This window comes from Seriola lalandi, unplaced genomic scaffold, assembly GCF_002814215.2.
Source record: "Seriola lalandi dorsalis isolate HSWRI2012SDOR001 ecotype SW California unplaced genomic scaffold, Sedor1 jcf7180002054918, whole genome shotgun sequence".
In the NCBI taxonomy this organism is placed as follows: Eukaryota; Metazoa; Chordata; class Actinopteri; order Carangiformes; family Carangidae; genus Seriola; species Seriola lalandi.
In genome coordinates this window covers 397,326-417,643 of record NW_019525470.1, presented here as the reverse complement: position 1 = coordinate 417,643, position 20,318 = coordinate 397,326, and the positions used below count along the sequence as shown (strand labels likewise).

Genomic DNA, 20,318 nt, shown 5'->3' with positions numbered 1-20,318 from the left:
GGGGGGTTCGGGGAGGGACATGTTCTCCCAAGTTTATTGCAACTCCTGTAGTTAGCCAAAGGAAGAAAGTGATAGATTTCCAAAAGAACCGTTAAATGTAGCCGTTTTATATGGATTTCGTTCATTTTATTGTCCCTGCTTCAGGACAGAGAAAACTATTTATATGGAGTGTCAGCTGAGGGTAACGACAGGGTCAGCACACTGGACAGCTGAGTAAGCAAACAACAGTGGACATGGAGTAAAAACTGTAAGTCGACTCAGTAATGTCCCTGCAGTTGAAACAAACATACAGTATTTTTATAATTGACAGCTTGAAGGACAGCTGAGCCTGTAGAGATATTAAGCAGCTATTTGTTTTATGTTCTCGCACAGTGTTTTTAGTCATTGTATGTTCTTAGCAAACACTCTGACAAATGCAGAGTTTAAATGGAGTTGAAACCCCATGAACATGGGACGCAAGAACTGGATCAGAACCACCAGGGGATTTGCTTTTTGCATAAATGATGTCTAGAAAGAAAATAAAAGGTGTGAAATGACACGATGAGCTGAAGTTACAGTGGAAATATTTAGATTTAAGTTGTTTTTCTGTGGATGTCTTCTCCTGTTTGTTGTTAGGCTGAGACTCTGCATGTTCTTCAACTAGTTCAAACAGTCACAGACTCCAATCTTCCCATGAAATCAAACAGACGAGATACTATCTGTAAAGGAATCTGAAAAAAAGAGCATGGTCGCGCTTTACTGGACCATTTAAGCTCCTTCGAAACTCATATGAGTTAAAAAATACTTCAAACATTCAAATTATATCCCACTGTTTCCATGAGGTTTGAAAAACAATTTGGTGGCTAGTATAAGTGTTTGTCATATGTTCTGCCCCTCTTTCCTGCATTTTCTATGTATCTACATGAAATTTTACAACAAAATGACCCAAATCATCTCATCCCCCCTTACATGGGATGTTTTTTAAAAAAGGCAGCATTGTCTATGTTATCAGTGCAAAATCAAACAAGGTCACTTGCGGCTTCTGTGGTAGTCTAGCGTGCACGTTTGTTTTTTGTGCGTGTCTGCGCGTATGCACACTCCATCCATCCACACAAACACAACAACACTATTTTTCTCCCCGTTCCTTCTCCAAACATCCCCACAGGCCTCGGGCGCTTTTTTTTTTTTTTCAGAGTCGTGTGTCAGCGCCCGGTCTGCAGCAGACCGTGTCGCAGCTATTCCTTCACATTTCTCCTCAGAGTCCAGTTCCACCACGGAGGGCGGGGCGAGGCTCGCAGAATACTTAGCAAACATGTAAACTGGCAAGTTCGTGTTTAAAAAAGGATCATTGAACTGCACTTTGACACAAGATGCACAACTGAACTTTATGACATTTAAAAACACACTTTCTTCATTGCTGCCCAGTTGCTTCACCATCAACCACTTAAGCCATGTAACTGGTTATGGTGTGTATATATATATATATAACGTCCCACCTCAGAAGAAACAGAAGACGCGAGACAGGGTATTAACGTGACCTTTGACCATATTCAACTAGATCACTTGTTGGATAATCTAAGCTGCTTTTCCTGCAGTGTAACAATTTGCAAACCCAGAAAATGACTTATGATCACAATGGCTTTTTCTCAGGACTTTGAATAAGTCGCCTCTGATTCGAGGTGAATGTTCACTGCTCATAGTGAAGCATGTGCAAACAGAGAAAGAGCCTGGTTTCGGTCTTGATTAATGGTCTGTTGAAGAGATAAGCTCTCTGATGTGTGTGATTGTGTGTGATGTCATCAGAGGACTTAACACAATCTGCTTTGTGAGTTTAGGTAAACACAGAACTGTGGTCTATGTATAAAATCACCACTTTTTTTTTTTTTCTTTTTGCTATTGTGAGATAGTTTTCTTAATAAAAGTAGAAAGTGCTTTAAAACATCAAACTTTACATGACTGAAGCATGAAAACTAATTTTTTTGCAATGACATTTTGCACAAATAGCTCAGGATGATCTGCGTCCAAACTAAAATGAGTTCCATATTTTCCTTCTCCTGCAGACACAAAGGGTTCTCAGCAGAGTCGCCCTCCCAGGACACATTTTACGTGTCTGTAGCTGCTTGCACACTGTGAAAATAATGGCTGGGAATCAGATCTGGTCTTGTAAACTTTGAGCAGACGACCTGGCGTGGCTCTGAACCGGCACCACAAAGAGTTAAAATTCAGATTTTCTGTTCCTGTGTAAAATGCAGCCTTTGTTTCTGGGTCATGAACCAGCCGAGGTCGCCGGCTTTAACCAAGCCAAACAAACACACGCGTGCTTCAGTTCCACTAATTGATTCCCCTTCCAGCGGAGACAACAGTGTGTGTGTGTGTGTGTGTGCGTGCATGTGTTTACTTTAAAGGATATGTCAGGAGTTTAAGTAAATAGATAAGTGACAAAGTAAACACCCATTCCCCCTACCCACACACACACACACACACACCAAAACAACACCCTACTTCAGGGATACATTTCTACACACACACACACACACACAAACTGTGCCTTTGTGCCTCATATTAATAAATTGTTATGTGTTCTTGATTTTCAGAAGGTGAACTCATTTTCCAGTGTGTGTGTGTGTGTGTGTCCTTACTGGCAGTTCCTATAGAAGTCTCTCTCTGCAGTAAATCCATCCACACTCCCTGACCTAACACTGGGTTAATGAGGTGATCCAGCAGCAGGGGACAGTTGGTAGAGGTCTTTGGGCCATGAGTTTCAGTTTGCTTGCTTGTGTGTGTGTGTGTGTGTGTGTGTGTGTGTGTGTGTGTGTGTGTGTGTTGTTGTGTGTGCGTGCTTCCCCGCAAGGATTTCAACGGGTGCGGCAAGATGCAGTGTTCATGATGGTGTAAAGTCGTGTTTGCACGGGATAAATATGATACGGGGACGTGTGATTGTAAATAACGGCACTGATTGTTGCTGATTTTCCGGTGCAACTCTGCCATGCTTACAAATTTCCTGCACAAATTACTTAGTAGGTTTTGGTGAAGTCGGAAGTCCCATGATGTTACTGAGCCATGCTAACAGCACGCCAGCATGCCAGGGCTGTGGTGAAGTCTGAGGAAAGGTCTGACATACAGCAAATACATTGTATCCACAAATTTAATGTGTAAAAGTTTTGCTGTGTAGTGAAAATTATGAACTCTAATAGAATTATGCCACATTCTTGCACATTTGTACTGAGGCGAATTGGTCCATCAAGAGGCAAAGCTTGGCGAGTAATTTATTAAGTCCCTGGATAATCTGATTCGGTACGCGGACAACATCCGCCAAATGACCTGTATCACTGCATACATAGTTAGTCACAATGAATAAAAGTGTAAACTTATGAGTGAAAGTCAAAAGGTTAAGAAAGTTGCCATGATTGCATCCATTCAAGTGGATAGTCAGAATACAAATGTGGCAGGGCCTTTCCCAACATTACCACACTTTCTCCAGTAAGATGATAACATAATGTAAAGGAGAAACCCAGTTTGGAGCGATTTGTAAGTTCTGCTATTGCTACATAGCCAGCGTTAGCATCAATAGCTGTTTACTTACCAGTCTAAAGGAAACATTGCGCGTTCAGCATCAAATTTCATTCATTTACTCACCAAGAGCTGTCTCCAGTGGTGGAAAGCATTCCTCTGGTTTTGTTTCTATTTGTATCACTTCTTTTCTTCTACTTAAGTTAGCATGCTAACCAACTAGCCCCAGCCAGGTCCGACTGTCTCGTCACTTTCCGATACCAAGTCACTGCAGCCTGCCCTGAAGAAGTAGCACTGCTCAGAGGGCGTATTATAACCTCTTGTCTTGTAAACTCAACGATGGCTAAAGCTCTCAGCAAGACTGGTAAGTAAACAGCTGTTTATGCTAATGCTGTAGCAATAGCAAAATTTACAAATAGCTCCTTACTTGGTTTCTTGAGTGCATATAAACACACTGCACGATAGGTCGGCCCTCCCTGTGACTGCAGCTACTGGACTGAGTCCTGTCTGCATCAAACATGCTTAATATTTATGAGCTGCTTTGTGATTGTGCTACTTGGACGATGATATTGCAGCAGTGTCTCACACCTGTATGTGTGTTTTCTTCCATTTATGTGTTGCTATTTTTAAGACAATTAAAAAAGGACCAATAAAATAAGTTTTATAGCAATATATTTGTGTGGAGTGATGGAAGAAAAGAGGAACATCACTCAGAGAGAGACTAGGCCTGATGTTTGTTAAAATACTGATAAGCTGTAGTGGTATAATGCCTGTCTAGACTTGTATAAGTTGGTGGAGGAGCGTAAGGAACTTCACTCGTCCCCCACAGTTCAGCCCAGCCTGTACCCTGCCAGAGGCCAGTCACGGGTAACTGACAGTTAGCATTAACAAGCATGATGGGGCTCCTGTTGTCAGTCAGTAATCAGGCCTTGAGCTGGAAGGATGGAGGGATGGATGGGTGGACAGGCGGACAGGCAGAGGGAGGCAGGAGATAAATGGATGAAGAGCAGGGACCAGTGAAGTGTATTTGACTTTAAATGTGCAGTGGTATCACAGATAATAATAATAATGCAGGGAAGGTGCACAGAAAACAAGGCCAATTAAAACCTTATTGAACCTCATTGAACTTTTGCTTCTGTGACCTCTGTCAGTATCTCAGCTTCAGGTGAGATGCTATTTCCAGATGTAAAGAGCTCATTAAGATGAGCAACAAGCGATGGCAGGCCTAAGAGATGTGAGGGGGGCGAAGGAGGGACTAATAATGCACTTACTGCTTCAGGGTGAGACGTTTGCATATTTCAGCTCCAACAGTTTAATTCTATAAAACCTCAGCCCTAATCAAGTTGAGAATAACAACTTTTAATTGCATATAACTTGTTGGACGACCTCAGACTGTCAGACACGAACTTAGTGCAATAATTTCAGTGAGTAAAAAGTCTAACTGTACCTGTAGGATTTGTAGCTTCCCTGGGAGGATTAAACAGATTTGTATCAGCTGTCAGAAAAGGATGATAGGAAAGGAGTGGACATGTTTGAGAGGGTTGTTTCTATTGCCAGGTGCCTGCTGGCACACCTGTGTGATGGCTGAGTGCAGGTGACATGCTTATTTCCAACTGCTGACTGACAGGACAGGCTCACAGCCAGTGAAGTGTGAAGACACATGAGCACTCACACACGCCACATTTTATGACTGATCTGCTGCTGCAGCCGTTACTGCTGGATTCCTAACCTTGCTTGTGGCGCTTTATCGCTGCGTTCATAGGTTTAGAGCCTCAGTGGAAAAACCGGTGCCACCAAAATTCATCCTGAACCAAAAGGGGTGTAACCAATCGTGCCACACGGAAATACCAAAGCAGGTTGGTAATCACTCTTGTAGCACAGATAAGTTGGCGGGTTTCCATTCTACATTCTCTGGCTCTAGGAAACAGAACATTTTAATGGACATCAGCATGTATCTATTAGATATTTACTGGATTTTACTTTACTTTGAGTTATCTGAGTGTGCACAGATCTGTTAAAAAAAAAAAGAGTTACACCAATGTGTCACTGTCACATTTTCATGCTTAAAGAATCTATACTTGAGTGGAGTCACAGTTAGATGTGTAGTCTCCAACTTATTCAGCTTATTTATCCCTGTACACACAGGGTGGAAACTTAGACCGTTTGTGGTCTGAAGGAGAACGACTAGAAGACCGCCATCGCTTTGATAAACATCAGGAAATATGATGCTACCAAGCGAACAAATCATAGTTGTTGTGGTCTTTGTCACCGTAACGTGTAGTTACATTTCTAGGGAGGTGCATGTCAGGCTATGGTGACGGGTACAACCACACCGTACTTACGCCATACCTGCACCACATCTACAGCCTCAATTCTAGGCAGAGGTGTAAACTGGCTTTAACACACTGGATTTGCTTTGAGGGAAAACACCACCTCGAATACAAGTCTCCACCTTGATGACGACTATTGCAGTGCCACTTTGACCTCTGCTTACTAAGACGGTCACTATTAACAACATGTTTTCTTGTTCTGGACAGTCCATATAAAGAATAATTAGTAAACAAAACAAGGACCAAGAGCTGGTGAGCCAGCAGGCACAGCACAAGAGATCTGGCCCTGAAACACCAAGAGGGAGTGCAACAATCATCGGTGACGTTTGTTACACCTGTGTCTCATAAGACAAAACGTGTGATAAAGCACAATGAAAAAGGCTCAGCGTCAAGCTAAAATATTTCAGCTTTCAAAACTATTATATTTGTAGATTAAATGTCAAGCGTTGGCTCTACATGATTTACTGGCAGACAGTAGGGTATACACTCCTCTGAGATCAGGGACTTGTCACTGCAGTTCTGTCTTGGAACGACTTCAGCAAATAATCAGTTTAAAAAAAATGAAAAAAAAGTATCTGTTGGCTTTGGCCCACAAACACCTCAAGCCAAAGACAGATTAAGTTGTAAACAGGCAGGTTCTAGTTGTTTTACTTTGCATCCCCTCACAGCGATGATTCCTAAATCCACAGAGGAGAGAATGGAGGTCTGACAAGCAGCAGCAACACACCTACGTGCCGCTTTGCATTTTCATCATAGCAGCAGCAGCATAGCTGGCATCTCTGCCATACTTGAGTCAGACACCAAAAACACACCAGGCGTCACTGAGGCAGCCACATGGCCCAAATCCATCCACCGGGGTGACAGAGGTCGCTGGCAAATAATGATTGATTATAAGACAGTAATCTGGTTTGTTGGGTTGTTCTTTCATATTCTACGTGATGATCTCCTCACTTCTACTGAAACTACTGGGAGTAACAAGGTTAAGCAGCGGCTAACAACAACTTTGCTGCTCTTTTGAAGTTGATGAAAATGCTCTCTCTACTTTTGCTCATGCAAGGACAAATGTAGACGTGGAGAGGGACAGAGTGCCAGAGGTTAATAGAGGCACAGAGTAAGGAGAACTGGTGGGAAAGACGAAAACACAGCAGGTAAGAAGAGACCTGACTCCAATCAGATCAGGATCAGCAGCCAGTGAAAGCTTGACGAGAGGTTTTTCTATAAGGAGGCAGGAGGCGACTGGTCATGCTGCCTTTGTGTGCAGTGTATATGTATTTGTATGAAAGATGTTAAAGCAAAGAGAGTAAGAAAAGAGAAGAGCTTTCAGTGCAGCTGGAGAGAAAGAAGACTGTGTGTGGGAGGTTGTGTATGTAATTAAGCTTTAGTGTTAATAGTTAGCATGTGTATGATTGTTTCTTTCACACATCCCATTGTGTTCTGTGCGACTTATTTATGTGCTGCTATTGTCAGTCGAGAGGCTTTTGCTTTGTTCGGCTCAGCGCCGGCACGCAGTCGGCTCACTGTCATCTAAAGTGAAGACTGCACACAGGCCCTTTAATGCATCGTCTCCTGCCCTCTTTCAATGAGAGAATTCCATGTGTTTATTGGTTTTAATTTTCTCAACATGCTCCTCATGACTATCTCTTAATCCATCATACATTTTTGCTGTTTCACATTAAAACTGCTCTTTGGATTTTTTTGGACTGAGGCACAGAAAAAAAAAAAGACTGACTGGTCTGGAAAGAGTTGAAACAAACGTGTTAATCCATCTCTCATTGATTCAATTATGGAAGCAAATCTGTTTCACCAAATTTAGAAATTTAAAAGCCCATAAATTTCTAGCACAGATTTTTTTCCAAATTGAAATCATCTTTTTTTAAATTTGATTCACAATAACTGACTTCACTGTTATTTTTCAATGTTGACAAATTCAGAATGAAAAAATTAAAGATTTAAAAAATTTGAATCATAAATATTCAAGTTGCTCAGATTCAATAGTCCAAATTCAGATCCCAAAATTTGAATTAAAAAATTTTGATTCACCATCCAGAATAACAAGGATAAGCAATCGATTATCTCTAAACCCAAACCAACATACAGCCAATCAAGTTACGTGCGTATGGTCGTCAATCCGATACTTCATTTCAATGCAAAAAATTCACTGCTACAAATTCGCAGGCGTTTAAATTTCAAAATATGGTGAGAAAGATTTGCCTCCATATTGGATCCATCCATGGACACTGGAAGTGTTCAGCAGCGGTTGCAGGGACAGCACATGTGAATGTATGAGTTGTTGATCCACATTATGTTATGCCATTCGCAGGTTTGAACTCTGTACAGAATGACTTACAGGACCTGATCATCAACACGTCATCACCCACAACAATAGCACTGATACAGTTTATCATTCATTTCAATGTGACAACTGAATCGTTTGCACAGTCACAACACACAATGCAACGACCTTCAGCACAAAGACAAGTGACAAAAACATGAGCCAGGCTCAAATTTTGCTAATCAACATTAACACATCAGCAGCAATCACATGACTGTGAATGCACCATCCACTGATCAATATGGGACATGTACAAAGCAGCAAATCCAGTAATGGAAAAAGTTTGTACTAGATCAAAATAAGCGTAAAAGTAGTTTTTGTGTGTTTTGTATGTTGGTATGTGTTGTTTTGTATCTAAGAAAATTCAATAAAAATTGAATGAGAAAAAAAATAAGCGTAAAAGTAGCATCTGAGACATTTTGTGCATATATGTGTGTGTGTGTGTGTGTGTGTGGGGGGGGGTTGCGTTCCAGATTAATGTATATCATCAGTTATCCTGACATATGCTTGCTTGTTCATGTGCGTGTACAGTATATTATGAACTTTTACCCGTTCACACAACAGCCATTAAGGCAAAGAGTTTGAAGTGGTTAAACCGATTTTTCCTCTTCGAGCTTTTCAGCCATGAGGTAACAGGATATTCCACTGCGTGGAGTTTCAGGGGTGGGGGAGTTAAGGTAAGGGTTGTACCGCTAACTCATGTCCCCCTTTTTTTTTTCTCTCCACGGGAATGAGGTCATCTCCCTGTAGACAGACCTTCTGACAAAATTTATGATCCACTCTCTGCTTCTTTGTACCGTCATTCCTGACTCTCCTGCCCCTCCTCTTTAGTTGGGCTCTATCTGCAGCGTTAAGTCATACCTGAAACTTTGCAACAAACAGTATTTCTAGGTTCCCCTTAGTGATTTCTTTAATCTTCATAATGCTCCCTGCTGATGTGGGTGTAAATAAATAAAGAATACCAAACCTTCCTATCCTGGAAGGATTAAACCACAGTTGCTGTTCTGCCTCCCTTTGATATCGCAGTGCTCACCCCTGACAGGAATGAGGAGGAAAAACAATACAAAGCAATGGCAAAGAACTGGAGGTGCTGCAGATCTGCCTTTAATTAAATACTTTTGATCCACTGGCACGCCCAAGATGAAGTTAGAGAAGAGAAGAGGAAATCAATTTTACTTGAGCAGTTTTCATAATTCTACAAACTCAAAATTGAGGAGGTTGGTGTAAATATTCTTTAATAGTTAATCTTAATTAAACATTTGTACAGTTTCACTTACTTACTTAAAGGTAACCTGTGGAGTTTTTGACCACTAGTAGAGCTAAAGAACAGTGTTCGGTATGAGTTGGCCCTTGTTTTGTCGGAGAGGAAGAAGACTGCTAACAAGTAAAGAGATGTTTTACGAGGAAAGGATAATTCCAGTGTATTACAAAAATATGTAAAAAGTAAGAAAATAGTCCGTCTCCCTTTCAAAGTCGACTTTCCTTTAATTTTCCTTGAGTAATAGTTAGTCAAGTAGCAGTAGTTGTGCTTGACCGGGATTTTCTCTGACTCCTTCCACCTCAGTCTGAGAGAATGTCAACACTTGTCATATCTGGTTTTTGTTATACACTGTAGGTTTAGTGGAGTCGCTGTGTTTACAGCAGATTTTGGATGAATGGAGGCCGTCGTCAGCTACCAGCTATTAAGACACTGAATTTCTCTCTCTCACCGTCTCGTGTCCTTTTCCCTCTCACACTCACTGTCTATTAGTCTCCCTCTCTGTTCTCTCTCTCTCTCTACCTTTCTCTTATCACGGGGGAGGACAAAGGTTTATGTGGGTCTTTCATTCTGTCTCACAGTGAGAGATGGCTGCAGTGTATTGTGGGTAACAGAATCCAGCTGTGTTGTAGACGTGTTTGTGTGTGTGTGTGTGTCTGCTGGTGTGAACATGTGCAGGAATGCCTGTGTGTGTGTGTGTGTGTGTGTGTGTGTGTGTGTGTGTGTTGGTGGCTGTGTGCTGCAGTGCTCCTCAGGTCTCGGGTGGATGTTGACCTGTTTCATGTCATTCTGACGGCGACGTTTCTCTTTCATCATGCGGCCTTATCTACACTCATACAAATAGCTGAGGATATACTGCGTGCCACAAAGTCTTAGCAGAATGCTCCCTGTCACATTTAATTATGAATTTATGAAAGAGCAAAGAGAACGTAACTCCAAGTTGTGTTATTGCAGTGCTATGCAGGACCGATTGCATGTGGTGGATGGCAGATTCTTGGCTTTATGATGTGGGCACCCGTTCAGTATCAAACAACAGGACCAACAGGTCGAGATGTTAAAGTAGGCACGCACAGACTAAGCTGTGAGCTTTTCGTTCCTCGCTTCATCTCCTCCTGCATCCTTGTTTCCTCCCACTTATCCTGTCATTCCTTTGAAAAGCTTTCAAATTAAGAGGAGGTATACCGTGTATAAAGCAGCTGTGATCGAATTAACTCATGTTCTTTTAAAATATTGTTATTTCTACACTGCTACTAATTCTAACTACTTCTACTAATAATGATTATTATTCGCTTATTAAATAAATTAATATAATCCCAAGGGTCATTCTGCACAGATTTCAAAAAAAGTCAAAACAATCACCAGTGGTGAACCAACACTAAGCTCTTAAAATCAGCTGTTATGAACTTTCTGAATGACTTTAAAATGTCACAACACAACACCACAACAACAACAACAACATGTAAAAACTGCACAAAAACCATGCATTTACCAAGGTCTGCTATGACAACATGATGCCTTCACTGAGCGAGTAAACTTTCAGAAAACAAGTCAAGAAAATAAAAGCTCAAGGATGCAATATATAATTAGTTAGCAACTGGCACACGTCAGGAACATAGCATCATTTAAAAAACATAATTTGAAACATAATTTGATATAATTCGATATTTTAATTACTTTAATATGAAATAAAGTAAACAGGAAAACTATACATCTCGTGAAACGCTTTCACAAGCAATTCGAATTTTCGTAGAGAAACGCAAAAATAAAATAATACAATGCTGCGCTGAGGCGTCACTGACGGGCCATCAGCTGATCTCTTGGTGACATCAACACATGAGGGTGCAATCACCTCTGGAAAGACTAAAGTTCACTGACATAAGGAGACACTTTATAACCCTAAAAGAGAAACTCGTCTGTTGTCTCAGCCTCATCTACAGGGAGGTCAGAGGTCACGTTCAGCTACAGAGCAGCAGCCCTTAAGTGGGAAGGGATTCTGTTTCTTAAACAAGGATGCTTCAGCAGGGCGGATGCCCGCTGTCATGGAGGTTTAAATCCTTATCCTCTGTGGTTGAAGGTTGTTTCTACCTCACCACCCAGCGGCAGAGAGCTCATAGCAGCGGGTTTCCCTGCAGTAAACTTTGCAGAGAGGCTGTAAATGACGCATCCTCTCAGGAGGGTTTTACCTACAGTGCATGTCCTGACACATGTTGGATATGTTAGCTTTAAATTTAAAAAGCAAACTGTAAGATTTGTCAGGAGATGATTTTTTTTTCCTCCTTTTTTCTTGACTCTGAAACACAATTATGCCTTCATTCATATTCCATTCATTCCTCTTCTCCTCTGCAATCAAATTGTACCAGCAGCAGCAGCACCCTTAAAGGAATGACAAGCAGCTCTTATTATAACCCTGTTACTGTTCTATAAACAGTAAGTGACTGCACACAAAGAAAGATCTGGATTCCCGAGCTGTGCTACTTCAGACTGAGGCATGCGCCTTCATACAAAAGCATTCGTAGGACATAGCAGCAATACTTTGACATAAGCGGAGCATGCTGTTCCACACTTCCAACGCGTGCATTGTTGACATTTGCATTAGCTTTCTGTCTGAACAATGCTAATGATCACTTCTCTTTTTCTTCTGGCTGATGTGAGAGAGTGAGTGGTTTGGTGACTTAAGCAATGTGATGCCAGACATTTTACGGTGGCTGCTTTGCTGTCTCCACTCACCAAAACTAACACTGTCACATCGGCACTAACACAGTAACATTTCAGTGGTCATATTCAATCCAGTTGCATCTTGTGATGGACTGTGGCAGAACGTGAGAAAGAATCACACGGTATCCGACCAAAGAGGTCGTGTTTTTGATCATGTCTGTCTGTCTTTCACAGGATATGTCAAAAACTCCTGCGGACTGTCATGAAATGTGTTGGAAAGTTAAGCTAAGAGTTAAGGGGGAAGTGCTTAGAGTTCTAACGTCCTTTAACGCCTTTTCCCGCCATTTCCAAGTTTTGGCCATTACTGAGAGACACTGGACCAACAGGATTCAAATGGAAAGAAAGTTGTAATTGGAAACTCATTCATAAAACTTTATGAAGCTGGCATCAGATAGAGAGAGGTTGACTCTACGCACTCAGAACACATTGTATCCCACCTCATTTTATTGCCTCGTTGCCGCACATTTGTCCGTTTGTCGTGGTCACTTTCTATAAAACACAGAAAAGCATTAGGAACTTGCCGAGAACTGGTATTCACGGACGGGCCAATTAAAACATGGCACTTATCGTTGAGCAGCAGGTTAGAGGTTTGATCTTTCCCAAGTGAGCCGTAGAAGCTCAACCACCACAACACTGTTAGATTTGGCTGCTTCTGGTTTGTATTAGCTTCTCTTGAAGTCCCAATTTTTCTTTTTTAAGACACAAAAGAATCTTGTTTACCCACCTTCTTTCTTCCCTTTCCCTCTTTTCCTTTTGAGCTAAATAAAGACAGAAAATGAGGGAATATTTGCAAATTCCTGCCACGCTGACAAGCCCTGACCTCGCTCAGTGCATGTTATGAGGAGAAAGGAATAAATGGAGGAGACAAAGGGCACAAAGGGAACGGAGGCATCTGGGCCGGAGGTGCGCTCCTGACTTTAATAAAACATCTTAGGTTTCTCCTTAACTTCCACCTCTGGAGTCTTGGAAAGGGCAAGAGTTTACTAACATGAACCAGGTCGGACAGGAGGAAGGGAAAGAGGGAGAGATGTGAGGAGAGAGGGGTGAGGAAGGGGTGACATAAGGATATGTACTGCAAATGCACAAAAGGCAAAGATGGAGCTAAATACACATGAGGTCAACTGACCCACTCCTGCACTCTGCACTTTGCTCTTTTAAAAACATTACCTGTGTCACTGAACAGTTCAGTGGAAATTAGAAATGTGTATCATTTCCCACTCAATGGTAGGGATGGTACAGTTTCAAAGTGTTGGCAGTTTTTAAAAAAAAATTATTTTATATTTTTGTTCATTCAAATTAAAATTCAAAGTGTCATCAGTTTGATTTGTTGTTTTCTTTTCCTCCCTGAGTGAAAATCCCTTTGACTGTTACCAGGGTCACTCTCAAGTTTCAGTCTTTGTGACTCTTGGATCGTGTCGCACTACAACAAGCAATCCAGAATAAACTTGATGAAATTGGAAAATCCTCTCTTTGGGCTCCAGCTGGTCTGGAGTCGAAGGTCACAGTCGCCAGAGTTGATCCCGTCATACTAGGCTTCCAAATCATCTGTGTGTGCACTCATCTATATATAATTTGCATGTATTTACATCATTTCTAGGCAAGGCTGAATCTAAACTAGAAAAACAACCTTTAGTTCATCCATTACAAACAGAGTCTTTTTTGCCAGCCTTGCAGGCAATGAAACCTCAGTTTGCCTCAGTAGTCACCGCCTTTAATCAGCTACTCCAGTGAAACGAAAAACAAATATCAATCAAATGTACAACACTTGGAAAGTAAATTATCATTTCCCACCTTCCCAAATTCATTGTCTGCCTTTGCATTATGAATTAGAGCTTAGCACCCGCCTCCAACCTCCCTCTCCGTCCAACACTCATACATTTACACACACACCATACCCACAACAGGGCCGCTTGCCCCCCCCCAATTCCCCCACGTTCCTGTGTGTGCCACCAATGTTTTTGGTAATATGATTAGGCAAATATGTCAAAACATGTGATTGAATATTTGCGTGTGTGTGCCTTCACACTCACAGCATATTTGCCTTGGGTATGTGTGTATGTTGCTGCATTACTGCAGACTGGGTTGCATGGGCTAAGGACTGTGTCATAAACACAGGAAAGAGGCTGAATAGGTTTCTCACTTATTCCAGGAGGGGTCACCCTGGGTGGGCTGTATTAACCCGTCGCCTTGGCCTGTGGGTCCTGATCCCTGGGGTGTCTGCTCATTAAGAATGTAAAACACAAAATTCACTATGATGGAGCAGTCGGTGTGACTGTTTGTATATATGCCTGTGTGAGTGTGGAAGATTGTGGAAGGGATAATGAAAAAAATCTCCCGGCATTTCTTTATGAGCCAATTGATTTTGGCTTAAGAAGTTAGACTGAGAAAAAATCTTTTCTAATTCCTTATTAAGCATGTCTATTAACTTTCTACCTATTATTCTTTAGTTTATTTTATGTATCAATTGGTTTGAACGTGTAAAATTCGCTCTTAATTACAACAACCTTAGTATGCAACTGGTGACTAACACAAACGATTTCTTCTTTTATGTCTTTCAGAGTTTGAGGCCTGACACCACCATGTTACCTTACTTCCTGCTCTTGTTCCTTTCATCTGGTCTGGTGTTATCCTCCGACTGCCCTACAGACTGTTCCTGCCCACTCCAGGACTCGATATTCTGCATTAATCGTCGCTCCAGCACTGTGCCACGTGCCCCCGCCACCACCAGAGAACTCTACATCTTCCAGATCGGCATCAGCACTTTGTCCCAAGAAGACTTCAAAGGCATGGTGGAGCTGGAGATGCTAGACCTGAGCCAGAATGAGCTGGCAGAGATTCCAGATGGTGTGTTTGAGATGCTGTCAAAGCTGAAGAACTTGGATCTCTCCTCTAATCACATTACCCACATTTCCAAAGACAGTTTCTCTGGCTTGGTCCAGCTGGAGAGGCTGTATCTCCATGCAAACCGCATTCAGAGTATCCATTTGGATGCTTTTGAAGGATTAGAGATGCTGCTGGAACTCAAGCTCCAAGGGAACCAGCTCACATCTCTGCCATTCCTTCATTTCCCCAGGCTTCTGCTTCTAGACCTCAGCAACAACAACATCCCAAACCTAGGAGTCTCAGATCTCCAGACTCCCCACCTAGAAGCCTTTAAGGTGGCCTCTCTGGGGCTTACCTCTCTGGATGTGGATCTCATAGCCTCCCTGGGGAACCTCCATGAGCTCGACATCTCCTTAAACCAGTTAGCTGAGGTGCCGCAGGCCCTAAAGCAAGACTCCCTTAAGGGGCTGATCAAGCTCAGCCTAGCGGCCAACCCATTTGGTGAGCTCAGGATGGAGGACTTCCAGAAATTGACTGGACTTCAAGAACTGGATCTCAGTGGACTTAATCTTCAGGGTTTTCCACAGGGTTTCTTCCAGAGCTTCCCTAAGTTGATGCAGCTGACAGCGGCTGAGAACCCATTCAACTGCTTGTGTCCGTTAGCCTGGTTCCCTGTTTGGCTAAAAGAGAAGGGTGTGATTCTTGGGAGGCCTGAGGTAACCAGATGTCACTTCCCTCTAGTTAACGCTGGGAAGATGCTTTCAGCGCTGGAACACAAAGATTTTGGATGTCCACCTACAACAACAATGCTGATTGGCTCCCCCATTGGAAGTACTTCTGTTCCCCAGATGCCAACCACCTCTCCGGAAACCACCCATACCAATGCTATTCCTCCTCCTCCACCACCCAGTGAGGAAACCTTCTCCTCCAAAACAGACAGCTATCCACTTCCACCAGAACCTCCAGTCTCCCCTAGCTCCACCAGTGGGGACTACGGACAGCACATCTGCCCACCAAACATCTGCCTCAATGGGGGCACTTGTAATTTTGACCCATTGGGTCAGCTCAGCTGTTTGTGTCCCTCGGGAACCTCTGGCCTCTACTGTGAAAATGTGGATGAAGTTCCTGAGCCACCAAAACCTTCAGCAACAGAAGTTTCAGTAGTTGCCCCTGCAATTCCTGCTGAACTTGATGCCATCAGCTCACGCCAGGTAACCTCCACATCTATCCTTCTTGACCTGCACCGCTTCATCGAGACACGGCCACACATCCGTGGCATTAGGTTGACCTACCGTAACCTCTCAGGGCCTGACCGCCGCCCCATGATCCTGAGTGTGCCGGCATCTTACCCTGAGTACACTTTGCGGGGTTTGAGACCCAACTCTACCTACTCAGTATGTGCCAGTCCCCTGAGAGAGAGAGTCAACTCTCGGGCCAACAGCTCTGTAGAAACAGCGTCGTGTACAGAGGCTCGCACCGAAGGGGTTCCACTGACATCCTTAGAGCCCAGGGTGAAGACACAGAGCCAGGTAAAATATATTCTAATCCCTGCTCTCGCCGCCTTGGCACTGGTGCTGGGTTTGGCCGTGGTGGCTGGGACTATCGTCTGTCTGCGGAAGAGGAGGCAGGCCAAGGCAGGAATGGAGCTTGAGCTGGGCCCAGCTGATCCTGATCCCATGGAACTGGAGGGGATCAAGGCCTGCCTGGAGAATGGGGGAAATGGTACACTACCCCACAAACAGCCTGAGATTGACCGCTGTCACACTCCTCAGCCGCCTCCATCCTCGCAACAAAATGGGGGTTTGGACTATGAGGTACCCTTGATGCAAGGACACTGCCCATCAAATAACAATATAGCATCCCTAAAGCCGTCTTACTTCTGAGATGCAATGAAATACAAACACTTGGAAAGATTTTGGAGAGAGTGGGCTTGCCCATCAGGACTTGTGAGATCCTGCTATGGCTCACTTAGTGGTTAAAAATCAGATTTTCATTCCAATTTCACCTATCCACAGTTTGAAAAGTGGCACTTACTTATTTGGACTTAATGATAACACTACAGAATGGATCATCTGTTTTAAAGATACTAAATGATGAATTTAAGATTACGTAGCGTATTGGAAATGTGCTAAACCGCTGTGGACAATAAGCAGGATGTGGTTTAAAGTCATCAAGCCAAGTTGGGTGATGGTGGTGAGGCTTAACCAAGTGATTAAACTATGTGCAATCGACTAGAGGAGTCTTAGTAGCAGAGTGAAAACGGAAGTGCCTTTTTGCATTGACACAACTGTAATCGGCGGCTCGTTTTTTAAAATTTCTTTGTTTATATAAAAGAAACTATGTGAATGAGCTGTAATCTTGTTGCTGGATTTGGGAGATACGGTAAGGAGAGAAGTGCCTCAGCGTTTGGGCTACAGAAGTGGGGGAAATGACAGTGGTTTAAATGAAAACAGGGATCCAGACTTGCCTGGACCACACGTCGTGGTACAAAATGGGGTCTCGGCCAACTCCAACTGCTCCATGGGAATTTATAAAAAAAGAGCTTGCACTGAAAAGAAATAATCCTTTTCCTTTCTGGTGTCCAAGTGATGAACTGCCACAAGACTAATGGTCACATAAGGAAATGCAAAAAAAAACACTTTAGACGCAATAGGTTAATGACCATAAAAGCTGCCTAAACTCCATATTTTGCTGTTGACATTATCTAATCTGAAACAAAACTTTGAAGTTTCTGCACATGCGGATTTGGATTTTTCTGTGTCCACAGATCCACAGTAATTTCTTTTTACACATCCCAACTCTTCTGGCTCCACGGAGATAAATTTGCTGTGAAAGATAAATGGACTGAACGAAGAGCCATTGTAAATGGACTTGCCTGATTGTTCTGTGCCCTGACTAGAAGGCTGTTTTGTCAAGCTGATATGTTATTCTGTTTCCGTTGTGTTTTTTGTTTTTTTTATTGTTTTTTGCTGTTGATGTCCATTCAGAATTGTTATTGTTGTCAGTTGAAACATTATTAATTGTTTCTCTTAAAAATGCTTGCATGAGACATCGTGGATTTGATCATTTCCTATTTTCATTTTAGGGTGCATGTAGTTAAAACTTTCCTGAGGTCCTTGCAGTCAGTGTTAAAGTAAAATACTATTTTACTAGTGAGACTAGCACTAAAAGCAGCCAGCAATAATCAAATATCTTAAAAGATTTAATGAAAAGATTCAATTAAATTTCTGTTATCTATACATCGTGGACAAAATACAGCATACGGTATACAGTATATCAGAGGAGCTCAGCAAATGAATCTAACCGTCAAGTGGCAGACACTTCACTCTCTCTGACAGGTCTGCCAACGCTTCATAAGGACAAGGTTAACACGAGCCTCAAACTGTTTTTTGACTGCCAGATAGGTGACCAGTCTATCACAGGGCTGATATTTAGGGACAAGCTGCCACTCATGCTCACATTAACACCTATGGGCAATTTAGAGACACCAATTAACCTGCATGTGTGGGAGGAAGGTGGCGTACTCGGAGGAAGGCAAAGGGGAGAACATGCAAACTCCACAGAGAAAGGCCCCAGCCGGCCGACAGGTTTCAAACCCAGAACCTTCTTGCTGTGAGGCAGCAGTGGTAACCACTGCTCCACTGTGCCGCCCCTAAACAGTGTTCCCCTGCAGCTTTTTGTTCTCTCACACGCTTTTGCTGTTTTTCTGTCCCTCCACTTTAACCATTCAGTGTGTTTCTGCTCAACAACGATTACTGGCTTGTGTGTTTGGAGACTGTTTTGCTTGTTTACTGCCAACCAGACTGTGAAATGCACCATTCTTAGGTATTTATTCTCTTTTTCCTGTCTGGGGCCGGGAATGTCACAAGCTTTTGGTATTACTTTTTTTTTTTATCTTTTCTTTATAAAAGATGATAAAAAACAATCTTAAATAGCAAAGTATAACAGGTTTACAGAGACGTGCCTTAGCGACATTGGTGTGGAGCCTTACTGAGATCTTGTTGTGTCATATTACATGTTGATGTGTATTTCAGAAACAAAAGGGGCTTTATTTTGCCTCACATGACATTGCATTATATTACATTACAAACTAAAAATGAAGAAATATGAAATGTAATGTTATCAATTTATCCAGGTAAAAAAAGATCTCCCTCTTTGTTACATTTGTTATGTTGGACAGCTGAAAGCTTAGATTACTGTTCAGGTGAACATGTCTTTTTTTTTTTTTTTTTTTTTTTTTATTTTGCTTCCACATCAACAGTACGTCGTCTTCTTTATAATTGAGTCCATGCACTACACTCCAGCACTGTCCAAAATCAACTTACCGTTCTCTGGCTTCACTTCTTTCTTCACTTTGTCAATATTCCAGTATAAACACAGACACAGATGCTCATATATCTGCTTTCCTCCAATATATCAACTGGAAGACATTCTGTATTGCTTTGGACAGTGAGCGGGGCAGGAAATGTTTGAAATATTTTCAACATGCTTGTACAGTACCTTCCCTGTTTATTTAGGGAAGCTTTTTTTCCTTATTGTTTTATGTTTGTCAGTTATGTCAATTACGTTTTTTTGTGTACATGTTTGCCAGAAAAGCAATGCTGAGAAAAAGAACAGTATTAAAATGCCATGATGATAATTCTAGCCTGTGGTTTTGTGTTTTAATCAAGACTGGTGTTGGCTGCAGATTCAAGTCACTTTTATGTGTTTTTTAATGGTGCAGTAACGTACATGTTAATGTGCTCAGTAGCGAGGCCTTTAGCTGTTTTCCTCCTCCTTGTGGATTTGAGGAATTTGGGCCCATTCTAGGCTGTTAAATCCATTTTGAATGTGCAGGGGTGTTGTAATAGAGCCACGTCAAAAACAACAACTGAGAAAGGATTTCCAGTAACAACAGAAGACTGTGCACAGCCCGTACCTCTCAATACCTCATTACACATACACACACACACACACACACACACACTAACCCCAGCCACAACACGATTATTTGTGACGTTATGTTGGTGTGTGGATGGAGGTCATTTTCTGTATTTTCACTAATAGCCAAGAACAGATGCCAGTGGAAAAAATTACAAAATAACACACAGTTTCCAAATCACAGAGATTACATGGCCTCTGCAGCTGATGCCAATTGCTGTTTTCTTGCTGATTCAGCATTTACATTTCTTATACCTTACCCAAAGCTGAGTGCAATGAAAACAGCACACAATAAACTAAAAGTCCAAACTTGTGACAAGGAATACATAAATTCAACCTCTAAGGGTAGAAGGTTATGTTACTTTCTCTCCTTAACATGTGGTAAATCTTTCCTACCAAATTAATGTTTGGATTATTAATTCAGATACAAACAGTCGTGGTTCAGCTTTGT

At 42.2% G+C, this 20,318-nt stretch overlaps 1 protein-coding gene across 1 annotated transcript in view; it reads left to right on the top strand.

Annotated features, from left to right (window-relative positions):
- LOC111673432 (vasorin-like) overlaps window positions 1-19,591 on the top strand; it is a 30,765-nt gene extending 11,174 nt beyond the window's left edge. The window contains exon 2 of the mRNA XM_023431192.2: window positions 14,683-19,591. Within this exon, the coding sequence (XP_023286960.1) occupies window positions 14,704-16,830 (2,127 nt within the window). The 5' untranslated portion in view covers window positions 14,683-14,703 and the 3' untranslated portion in view covers window positions 16,831-19,591. The remainder of the gene's footprint in view (window positions 1-14,682) is intronic.
- The last annotated feature ends 727 nt before the right edge of the window (window positions 19,592-20,318 follow it).